The 12,918-nt window shown below is 29.7% G+C and overlaps 1 protein-coding gene across 1 annotated transcript; it reads right to left on the reverse strand.

Annotated features, from left to right (window-relative positions):
• Positions 1-1,364: 1,364 nt before the first annotated feature.
• LOC106636712 (rho guanine nucleotide exchange factor 39-like) lies at positions 1,365-10,189 on the reverse strand. The gene is made up of 10 exons (XM_089591069.1): positions 10,001-10,189; positions 9,848-9,915; positions 6,737-6,848; positions 6,526-6,656; positions 6,221-6,442; positions 5,944-6,130; positions 3,832-4,244; positions 2,487-2,630; positions 2,088-2,306; positions 1,365-2,004 (listed from the first exon to the last, which is right to left on the reverse strand). The coding sequence occupies exons 3-10, from the start codon at positions 6,834-6,836 to the stop codon at positions 1,816-1,818; spliced, it is 1,605 nt and encodes a 534-aa protein (XP_089447195.1). The 5' UTR covers positions 6,837-6,848; positions 9,848-9,915; positions 10,001-10,189; the 3' UTR covers positions 1,365-1,815.
• Positions 10,190-12,918: the final 2,729 nt, after the last annotated feature.

The raw sequence follows: 12,918 nt of genomic DNA on the forward strand, positions 1-12,918 counted from the left end.
CTATCTCATGATTGGTGGCATTCAAGAAAAATAACTAAAAAATCAATGAAGAAATAGCAATGATTTTATTAATATAAAGAAAATAAGAAAATTATTTATAAGCGTAGAGATGGTTTTGCTAACACATTTGTCATAAAAAAAACTACTTCTATAAAAAAAGATCATTTTTCAAGTTTTAGTCATTTTTTAAGGTTTTTTTTTTTACACAAACGTAGAAATATAAATTAATTAAAAATTTGTAGTTGCATAATTTTTTAAAAATCGCCCGTCTTACCAAGACTCTCTCATAAAAAGTGCTCAAGGGCACCAAAAAAATGAATCCGATTTTATTTAGGGTTGACTTCCACAATAAAACACCACTTGGTTTTCTTGAGCAAAACTTTTTATTCACATATATTAGTCAATATTTCGTTTCATCTTGGAGACCTTTTTCAAGACTCTCTCTTATTAACGTAAAAACCTCACGCAGTATAGACCAGCAATTATATTTTATACAGAAGCCATGTTACAAATACACGGGAGAACTCTTCACAATAGTACGCTGAAGGTAAACTGAATCCGATTTTGCCTGAATGAATTTTCTTTTTTTTTCAACATACTTGAAGTCTTTCAGCACATAAAATAATGTAAGTCTTTAAAAATGTCATAAGAATTTACAGAAAGTCTTAGATCATTTTCTGTCACCCTGCCTTTGTAGAATTAAAATTGTCAGAATCTTTATTTTGTTTCTCAAACATGAAGACCTTTTGCAATAATATCACAAGAAAAGTAATCATTACCAAAAACGTTCAAGACTTTCTAATTTTATATTATAGATTTTCCAATATTTTTGTCTTTAAGAAACAATTAACACCATGAATCGCAAAATGGTACATTACGTTACTTGGGCACAAAGTATAAACATGAGCGTCCGAATGAGCGATGGTTATTGTATGTTTGTGCCCGAGTCTTTGTTTGTCCACTTCTCGAGTCATTGTTTTTCTTACCATGGACGCATGGTGCCATTTTCCACTTTTCACCCAGTAAGTGCAGTTTTGAGGAGATTGTCTTACTTATATGCAGGCAATTTTTTAATTTAGGCATGAAACATTAATTTGGTACATTTCGTATTACGTACTTATTGGCTATTGTTATGATGATAATGCGTATTTAAAAACACTTTTGGTACCAATGAATAATCGATGAGTAAACCAACTTTTAGTAATATTTTTGCTAACAATTAATCATAAGTGTATAAATTAGGGATCAAAGACATTATCTAGTAAAAACAGGCTGGTTAAATAAATATTAAGTACGTATATGTGAGTCCAAAAAATAGTACATATCAGTTAATATTCTCATTTTATTTCATGTTCGTAGGCACTTCTAGGACTTACATTATTTAATGATGTTTATGTATATATTTATTTCTGACTGTCAACTTTATTTTCTTCACCCTCGGCACATATAGTTATTAGAATTATTTGACTCTTAACATTTTGATTAATTAAATTGAATGCATTTATAAGACTCCGACAGAAGTAAAAATCATTCAAACAATAGGAAATTTTAGTTTGATTGCAGTGTGTATAATTTTTATTGAAGAAATTACGAAAAACAATTATTTCCTAATTTACAACATAATGTTGGCTTAAAAAAAAAATCAATGATTAGTTTGCATCGATTTTTTAAATGATTTTATTGAATCTTACAAAATAGTACACAGTCTATGTGTACCAAGTATTACGAAAGATGATTTTTATTGAATTAAAATAATGGACCCTATAAATGAACTAAATGCCATTTAAATATATTATTACATTGAAATTATACAGTTCAGATGCGGTTGAAAAGTTCTTTAAATGTATTTCCTATTTTTGTAAAAATGTGACTGACAGTTTTTAGAGATAACAATGGCATATTCTCAGAGTTATCCGACTCGTTAACGGTAACCCTCCTGTTCTCTTTGCTAACCATCCTATTATTTTCACCCGTTGAATCATTCTGGCATTGATGTTTTTCATGCTGTTAGAAAAGTATAATTGTAATTTATTTATTTATTGTAATATGTATTTTATGAGAACTAAATTGTCTTAATTTTGTATTACCCTTTTTGTTTGATGAAAGAAAGTGTTCAAATTTTCCATTGATCCAGTCTTTTTCTCCGCAGTGTCAATCCAATTTTTAAGTTTTCCATTTACAGTACATTCAAGCTCATTCGATGACGACTTTTTATACCGTTTCAAAGCCTGAAAAAAATTTGAGCCTCCTGATGTGCCCTCAGACTCCGTATCTCTGTTTATATAAATTATGTCGGAATTGTTACTCTGTAAAAAATAAATATATTTTCTTTTACCTAATGCAAAAACACATAATGTCATCGAAAAAAAATTTTAAAAAACTGAAATTAACTATTTTAATCCCGTACGTCGTAATGTATTTTAAAGAAAATTCTAAGCAAAATATTTCACATGCTACGTAGTATAATTACAAAATAAAAATATTACCTCAGTTGCTGGATCGCACGAGGATAAGGGCCTTTTTCCTCTACGTCGTTGTTTTATATTGTTCTCGGTTTGGAATTGTTTTGCTTTTCTCATGGGGACTCGAGAACTGCTATCTTTCCGTAAAGTCTGTCTGCATTCAATATACTTATGCCAAAATAATGAAAATATGTTATTGTAAATTGAGATGTCCCAAACTAAAGGGGCGATGTGTATTAAAATTTATCATAATTAAAAGTACGAATGAATACTACTTGATAGTTTATTTTAAGCATAACTCAAATCTGTTAAATAAAATTACTAAAAATAGTATGTCGAAAGCTGGATTAAATAAAATTAATGGAAGTTCTTTGGATTTATTAATTAATTAATGGAATATCCCCTATCATTATCCCTCTGCCACGTGAATCCTGACCATCCTTAATAAAAATATTAGCATAATGACTGATTTTTGTTATTATAGTTAAAAATAATTATTACGGTACATTGCTATTTCAAACGGATAAAAGTATAAAATGTTCTTGGTATAACCCATCTAAATTTCATGCATGTTCCAAAGAGGGGACATTTTTTCCAGAAGCACGAATACATTTCCTAGTGATGTTTTATACCGGGGGTTATATTATCTACTGTTAAATTTTTCTTAGTAAAATTATTTTATCCTACAATCCTGTTGAAATATCGACTTAAAAATAAAAATATTGCGTAGAAAAATATACGCTTCAAAGAAACGATTAAATTCTTGAAACTAAAGTTAATACTGATAAAAAAAATTAATTTAATAAAAACCCTTACAAATTTGCTGTAAAAACAATTTTTTTAAATCTATTTTTAAGCGCTTTATATTTGATTCCAGAGTCAAAGATACGATTTGCAAATACATTATTTTTAAAATGCTGAAACTCATAAAAATTTTATTGAATATTATTTATTAAATCAATTTAAGTACCTGTGTGAAATTTCAGATCTTCATATCTTATAAAAAAAGTTATTAGAAATGTTCGTCCATACTTTTAATGTAAGCCATGTCCATGTATTTCAGCATTTACGTTAATATATTTTGATTAGGTCTGATTATTAACAGTTTTTCAAGTGTCAACCCGTTTAAAATTGCATAAGTAATAAAAAAAATGTTAATTTTTTTATTTTTGTCAGGTAAAATTTTTCATTCGTAATGAAGAACGTCAAGACCATACGTATACTGATATTCGTAAGACTTCACGTTGAATTGCCATTTTAAATGCATCCCTTCCTTCCTCATAAAAATCGTAAAGCTTCGTTGAATCCTGACAATCATCATTTCATCAAACATGACCTTGAGAATTTTTAGATACGCAAGTACAATCACCTTTTTCACGGCCCCTTGTAAGTCTTCGATCCATGCCTCGCTATCTCCTGTTTCGGAATACACTAGCAGCGTCTCGTGCATACAGACAACCTTGAAGAGTCCATTGCTGAGTACTCGCTCGACTTTGCACTTGTTCAGCGGTAAAAGACAGCAGACCGTGAGCGAATCTTCAGGACTGCCCTTGCAGTAGAGTAGAGTGTCGCTGAGGAGAATGAAATGACGGCGGAAGGACGAGTTACCACGCCGGGAGACTCGCATGAGAGGCCCCTGCCGAATGAGCTTACGACCTGGTTTTATGAGGTTGATCCGACCGGATATGTGTTTCTGCAGCTCGAGCAACTTTTGGGCGTCTTCGTACTCCGCTACGAGGGCATTGATGTGAGAAGCGACTTTCTCGATCTCTACCAGAGAAGCTGCAATCAAGTTTTTCGAGTAACAGATTTTTACTAAATACTGAACTTCGTAGGTCATGTGGTCATTTTAGCAGAAAAAAAGATCTTGTTCGTAAGGGTTACATATCGTTAGTAAGTAAAGTGCTTGAATGAATCTTTAAAAACTATCTTTTTAATAATCATTTTTTATCAGACCACGAGTTTGTCAGGAGTAGTTTTATATTTTGAAATTACCTGCATCTCCTAACAAAAATAATCTTCAATCAATAGAAACCATTGAAATCAATTTAAAAATCCAATATTATACTTATGCGTGGTAAACAGTCTTATACGTATAAAATGCCATAAACACCACGAGTGCCAAACTTTTTCATAGTTAAGTAATAGTAATAATTGCAATTCTAGCCTTGTCTTATCTATTAGAGGTACACGTAAAAATTATTATGTACATCAAATTGCAGTTTGACCTGACGAGCCAACCAGTTGTTGGCGAAACGTTGTTGACACGACTAATAAATATCACTAACATCATGTAAGATAAAAATGATTCCTAACTATTTGTCTTATATCATTATATAATTATTTATTATTGGGGTAAAAAAAACATACCTACAATTAAATGTATATTGTCAATCTCTCTTTACAGTTGCCTTAAGAAACAGAGACTTTTTTTTTGTTCGATTTAAATTTTTTAAAGCTAATTTTAGTCCTCAAACGATTGCCCACTTGGAGTAACAGAATTTTAAAAATTTCAAGTGTCTAATAAGATTAATCTTATTAGACTATTGTTTATCCTTCAACAAAAAAGAACTAACAGTTGGAGCCCGCTCTTTGAACCCTTAATGTTTTGAAAGCGCATTTTTGAAAGATTGACACTATACACTTATGTTATATCGTAAAACAAAAATAATTGGTGTTTTAGCACATAAGTTAGCCTTATTTCTTACGACATAATTAATACGTTTGTTTTCAAGTATCATCTGGCATCTTAATTTATTATCATGAATTAAGACTTTATCTAACAAAATAAACTCTTTGAATGAGATCTAATTATTGTAAACTTGAAATAGTAGTACTTCTCCTTAAAGGTTCACAAATTTTGTTGGGACGGAACTCAATTAAAATATTAAAAAATCATTAGATGAAAAAAAAACCCAGGTCATTACATGTATTATTTCGGAGTACCTGGCACACCTTGTTATAAGAAAAAACTGTGGGGTATTTTTTTTTTTTTTTCTCTTGGGTTACTTATGTTATCATTTCTGAATAGACCACTAAAAATCATATGGTAAGGTCTTCAAATGCCAGTCGTAATGTATAAACCTAACCAAATCTACTTCAACGAGAACATATTAGCACTTTTAACATACCATTTCATAACACATATCTAAAGTAACAAATAAAATTGATAAAGTAATGATAAAAGTACTGATGATTAATACTTTTGAGTATTGAGCGCCAACGCTCAAGGACTCATACAATTTGGAAAAAATTTTAGTTTTCATTTCAGGGGCTTTTTTGCCGTTAGGGGCACTCACCATCACATGGGGTACTCAGCATGCCTTACTATTATTTTCTATATTTTATGTGAGTGCGTGCGCATCGTAATATATAGATATACAAAATTCACGTAAGTACCTCACGTGATGGCGAGCGCTCCTAGCGGCAGAATAGCCCCCATCATAGGTATTAACGTCCAAGCGCAAAATGTATTTCATACCTTGTAAATCGTTGTAATCTTTTTGCCTAGGTGTTGTGTGTCGTAACACTTCCTTTAAAAGTAGCCTATATCGAGGTACTCTTTGAATCGGTGCTATTAGCAAAGAAGAGAGTTTACTGTTAACTTCTGGTCTGGTTTCTTGACTCGATATGAACTCCATAGTGGTCAGGTCGTTTTGTTGTATTTCCTGTGTAAGTATTTTAAAAATGATTTTATTGATGTCATATTTTCAGCTAATGTTATCCGCAACAACGATTAGTAAATTTTTTATTCTCACCTGTAGTAATACTAACGCGCGTTTGTAGTTGTAAGCATACACCGAGTACAGTTTGAAAAAAGGAGCTAACTTGCGAAACGCTTGAGCTACGTTCTCTGGATTCTGCCTCAGTTCGTTTAACAGCTCTCCATTTACGTTGTACAAGGTTTCAATATTTTCAAATAATGTTGTGTACGAGGATTGGCTCAATAGTCTTCTTTTAAGCAGTGGTGTCATGAAATACTAAAATTTTTTCACGTTCTTACGACTGTGTTTGAAATAATTTACCGTCAATAAATTAAAATATTTAATCAAGAAGTAATCACCTCTTTGATAATTTCTAACTGACGTAAATAGGCAACTTCGGAGGTCAAGATCTCTTGGATCGTTTGAGCTCTCAAACTTTGCTCTTTCTCTTCTATGTATTGACGAGTGATGTCATCCAATGCACTTAGTACTGTGTAAAAAAAAAAAAAAAAAAAAATACAAATAATAGATACAATATGTAGGTACAAATATGTTCAGTTAAAATTATACCTTTCATTCTCGAACGCGTGGTTAACATATTTCTCTTGTCGATAATGTCTTTCAGTTCAGCACTCAAAGAAGAGGCCTTAGGAGTTCTTGGAGAATCCATTATCACTTCGGTCTGAGTTTATGTAATTGAGAATATTAATACGTGTACATTATTACATGAATAAAATTAGAGCTTAGAGAATCTTCAGTTATAAAAAAGTTATCTATTTTGATACACTTTTTTGTAATATCACATTGCTTTTAAATAGTAATTGTTTTTGCAAATTAAAAAGCGATCATTTGTATGTGTGTATACATCGAAGTATGTATGTCTGATTGTGATTGTGTTTGCGTGACTGAATACACATATAAGGACTGGTTCTAAGATTTTTGAAACATATATTACAGTTTGCGTAACCTAGAAAGTCATCAAATTTTTGTTCCAACATATTTAATAAGATTAAGTTTATTTAGGGATTATTTAAAGAGTCAGTTAATTAAAAAAAATTTTTTAAATACGTCATTTTCAGGCAAGTAAACATTATTTTTTATAAGAAAAAGTATATAAAAATTTTATGTGAGTATACAATTTTTAAAATCATACTAAATTCAATAGACGGCACACAAAATTAAATGAAAACCCCTTTTTTCCTTTTCGAAAAAGAAACTTATATTCTTTGACCAAGAGTTGAATACAACAACTGTAAGTAAAAAAAATACTCTTTATGTTCTCTATAACATCATTCTAACGCTTTAGTAAACTCAAATCATTTTTAATAAATCAAAGAATACCTTAACAATTTAATACAAATTTTTCGTTTGATATTGGAAGATAAAATAGTAAGTACGAAAGGGATGAACACACGAAGAGATCTTAAAATTTTTTTAATGTTATTTACTAAATATGAAAATTTATCTAATTGTAATAAAAATTTTTCTCTGGTATTAAGAATGGTCAAGAGTCCATTAAAAATTATTTTTAGATTTTTTTGTATCACCTTAAATATTTTCACCGCTATATAGGTTACTTTTTAAAGTAAATAAATGTTACATTTATGTTCTTCACCATACGTTCTTATTAATAACTAATTTCCAATTTTTTTCACATAGACGAATGCAAAAAAAAGACATTATGAAAAAATGTAATTATTATTATTAATAAACACGCAGTTACTTTAAGATTCAGTTAGAAAATTTATTTCATGTTATTGTGTATTTTAATAATAATCGAGGTAAAATATGAACAAAATATCGGTTTGTAGGCTACGCGAGTAGTGCGAGAGAGACAATTAATAATTGTTATCTGACGTACATATAAAAATTACCAAAAAAAGCCAGGAATGAAAAAATCACGAGACAAAACAAAATTTTGTTTTAACTTGTACTAAAATATAGATACACGAATAACATTATGCAATAACTTATTAATTCATGTACAAAAACATGAATCCAGGCTTGATAAAGTTGTAATTAATGGTTTTAATTATCATAGAGTACTTAAAATATTGTATTTTTAATGCGATTAAAAAAAAATTAATTGACATTAGAGAAAAAAACGCGTTTTTAGCAACGGATAATTTTTAAGACCACATGTACAATGGCATATTTCTCAAAACCTATAAAGGTAGATCTTTTAAATTTTTTACATGGCGTTAGTAGAAACAAAACAAGTATGTCATAATTTTTAGAAACATTCATGTAAGACACAAAACATCATGATAACTACACTGAGGAGCATTTTGTTATTTTTTGTTTTTAAGAAGAATTTTTTTTTTTTTTACCGTAAACATGGAAAAACCTGTTTTGTGCATGTAATTGAATTGTTTTACCTAGACTTTGAGAAAAAACTTGCTTTTCAAAACATATAATACATACATTTAATTCTGAAATTTTTCTTGTAATCATGACGTTAAGAAAGTGAATTGAAAAGGTATTGAAAAAAGTAAAATGTTAAACTTGGGCTACTCAGAACCAATTTAACTCTGGCAACAGAAGCTAAGAAATTTTGCTTCTTCTTTTATTATTAGGACAGTATTAGAAGAAGCTGATTATAGTCCCGATTTATGTTCATATTCTTGTAAATGGAGATGGCCCAAGGGACAATCCAACCACATTCGGTCTTAAAGGCTCTGGATAAAAACAGCCCCAATCACTTGATCCTCTTTAGTGAAATTGTGCTAATGCACGTACAGCTTAAAACTTTCTCACCTCAATGCTTCTAAACCTTTTTTCTTAAATATTTGTTAAACATTTGAATCTCAAATCTTATGCACCTATTCTTTCAAGTGAATTATTAAATAAAACAGTCTTCGATTTTCGAAAATGTGTAACACACTTTTTTTATACTAAAATCTTTTGCAGGAAAACTACTCATAAGCTTTTTAAAAAATTATGAAAAACTAAACAGTCTGAGGAATGTCTCTGAATTTTTTGGACCTTAACTGATTCACTAAATATTCACAAGTTGAATTCTTAACATAACCTTTAGATGAACGTCTTTTAGGTATGGGCCTAACTCATAGAAATGCCATTACACAATATGTCTCTTAAATCCTATTTGACCCTTATTTTTGCGGAACTTTAGCCGTATATTTTTTCCTCAAAAGTATTAAAAATTTCTAATTATATTGTTTTCTTTCTGTTTTTGTTTTGTTTATTTGTTTAAATATTATTTTGATGTAATAATTTGAGACTTCTAACGAAGGTCGTTGTTTATGCATGCGAATGTGTATAAACATGTGCGCGCGTATGAGTGATTATGTATTTATTTGTGTGGGAAGGTGGATAGCACTTTGATCGGTATGCATATATAGATTGATGTTGATCAAATAGAGATTAAAAGATTGTAAATATTTGATGTAAGATTGAGCCATAAACATCGCAGGCATTATTATTATTATTTTTGGTATTATTATTATTGTTGTTATTATTAAATAATTGTAATGTTTTCAATCCTAAGCATTACGCATCTCAAAGTAGATACCGTAAAATATGAGCAATAATTAAAAGATCTCCAAACAACAAGATCTTATTAAAGTAAGAAACAAATGTAACAGAAAATTTAATTAACCACTAATAAATATTTGCATTTTTTAAAATTCAAGCGTACAAATGTTAACACAATAAACTTACGGAGAGTCCTTAAAGTAGCAGCGTTGTTTTGGTCACGTTTTTTTTTCTTGGTTCAACCGAAGTAGAAACTATTTTACAGACACATTTAAATGAATTTTCACCATTATCATTCAAACAGGTTTCATTGGTGTATACGCTGCAGCAGACACTCACTCTGAAATTTCGGTTTTCACAGCTACTTTAGTTACACACTTTTCCATCAATACAATTCGGCCAAGACTTTAACGCACGTTATTTTTACATAATTTATGAGTTAAAAATTTGAGAGAAACATTTTGAGTCTTAATTTTGTAACTTATGAGAGTAAGTTAAGAAAAAACCAATCACACAACCCAGTGTATGTAAACAGGAGCAACGAGCAGGCGGTTGGAAATACTCATACTTATGCACGAGTCAGTAACTTTGGGCCCAGTTCTCATAGCATGATGGAAAAAATTCGAGATGGCGCGCAGTGCGACGGAACTTTCTGCGATGTACATTAGGCCCAAGGGCCTGTAATTCGACTGAATAGCTTACCATAGGGTCATAAATTATATGATTTGGTGAAGAAAGTTTATGAGGCTTACTTACACAGTGGCCTGAAATTTTGAGCTTTATGCTTCAAGGATGGTCAGTGATGTTTACTGCTGACTGACAGTGAAAAATATATATAAATAAATAAAACACTTTTTGAAATTTTATTCGAACTTTGGAATTACTTTTTCAAATTGCTGATTTATTATCTAAGATAAACATTATGTAACATTTGCTATGACCTTCGGCAGTTCCATTACTGTAAAGTGTAATAGTAGTTTTTATTGGGGTCCGAAGGTCCTGTGAAGCGCTGGCCTGAGGGACGTAAGGTAACCGCGGAGCGATGGCGCTTATGTGGCAAATCCTATTTTTTTTACTAAGGGCGCACCAGCCTGTTAAAATCGCCCAAGTTAGGAAAAAGATTTTATTTTATTTATGTTATTAATAAGCAAATAAAAATTGAATTAAAAAAAAAATCTTGTAACATATACAAAGGTTCTACATGATTTTGAAGGCCACAATAACTTACCAATATCCAAAATGTACTTGTATAATTTCAACGTCGTTAGTAAACAATAAATAGTGCACAAAGTTTTATTTAACTATGAGTAATTTTTCATTATTTCTTTATTTAATATATATGACAATGTATACCAATTTGTTGTTAAAATTTGAAATCCACTACTAAATAAAATTACTGCTTGCTAAATGGCACAAAGCTTTCTTCCGTTATTCTTTTCTTATATTTTTCAAACTATTAAATAATTTGGTGGTTATCTGAGTTTTCAAAGGTATCAAATGTTTTATAATAATTTTTTGTGTAAAAATTCTAGGTACTTAACTAAATAAAATATATTGCGTGTGTTTAACTCTGTCAACAATTAGGTACTTTCCTTGAATCACATGAAAAAAAATTCTCATAAATTATTGCTGACTTATTTTAGCTCAACAATATTTTCTTTTTACTCGTAAATCTATTACTTTTTTTACTATGTACAAAATGAGATATGAGCTACTTATTATAAGTTATAAATTTTTCAACTTATATTATACGTTAGTAAAAAATTGAGTCTTATTTATATGATAACCTTAGATTTTGTTATAAAGGAATAACAAGGATACTATTATAATACAACACAAAAATATGTAAAATAAGTAGTTCTGCTTTTTATTTACATTTTTAAAGTAAGTTTGTCTTGATACATTTCAAACGTTCTTGTACAGATTTGTTATTAACTAGAACTTTTTTTTTTCATTCATTATAATCTATTTACATTTTCATACAATAACTTTATTTCGTAATTACTTTATTTCTCGTTCACATACGAGGAAAAAATAACAGTCTCATAATCTGTTTACATATTTTATTTATTCCGTGAATAAACGTTTAAAAAAAGTACAATGAACATTACATCATTTCAAGTCTTACTGATTTTCTCATTTCACATTATTTTATTTTACAATAGTTCATTTGAAAGACAAAACGATGTCGACGAGTAAATATCGAATGGATTTAAAAGTAAAAACTAAAATTATTAAAAATAACGTCTTCATTTTTAATTTTTTCCTCTAAAGATTAATCTTGTGTAGATAATATGAATGTTAAGTTTAGAACAGTCTTACATTTGGTAAGCGATTACGTCAGTTTTTCATATTTTGTTGACGAAGCTGATGATACACTATCAATCATACAACTGCGTATCAACTATAAAGTAGACGTGAATAAAGTTAACGGAGTAAAGTTCCTCTGAAAAATAAAGCTGATCCAAAAATCTAAGACGATTTCAATGGAACGTCAATTTATCGCGTCATTAGAGTTGAAGGAAATAATTTTAAAAAACTGGTAAGTTAAGAATAGACAAAAATTTTGGAAAATTTTGCCTCTGACTTTATTATGTTCTCTAGAGATTCATCTTATGTAAATGATTGGAATTTCAAATTTTTAAAAGTATTGCACTTGATAAACAATAACGTCAGGAATATATGTTTATCAATAGAGAGTTATTTTAGCTCTAATTAAATACTATTGGACATAAAAATTATCAGAGTAGAATTCTCCTGAAAAATAAAGCTAATCCAAACATCATAAACTATTTCAATAGCCCGCTTTTTTTTTATCATGTCTTGATGACACAAAAGTATCATCATAAAACTAAGAAATTATTGGTTATACCATTGTAACTGCTTACAGTTGTAAGAGATTATTTTCTTAATACACTTAGAACTCCTTAACATGACAAGAAGAAATTGTCACTGAGATGGCGTAAAAGCTTGGTGCGCAGCATTTGATTCCTACTAGCTGTAATATAACACGTTGTCAAGATGCTTTTGAAGGATGGCTTTCACTATGATGGATTAATATTTCATTTGTAATGGCTTCAAATGAAAAATTGAAGATTTGTTTTTACCAACAGGTACTTTGTACATTATATTTTGTGTAAGTACAAAGACAATCGACTGATAGCCTGAGGACGAAACAAAGCTTATCATATTTGCTAGTTCTTTACTGGGCAATCAAAATACAATCAAATATTTTAGGTGATGATGACATTTGAGTG

This window comes from Copidosoma floridanum, unplaced genomic scaffold, assembly GCF_036245765.1.
Source record: "Copidosoma floridanum isolate Cflo_tuat_1 unplaced genomic scaffold, Cflo_Japanese_pri ptg000013l, whole genome shotgun sequence".
Classification (NCBI taxonomy): Eukaryota; Metazoa; Arthropoda; class Insecta; order Hymenoptera; family Encyrtidae; genus Copidosoma; species Copidosoma floridanum.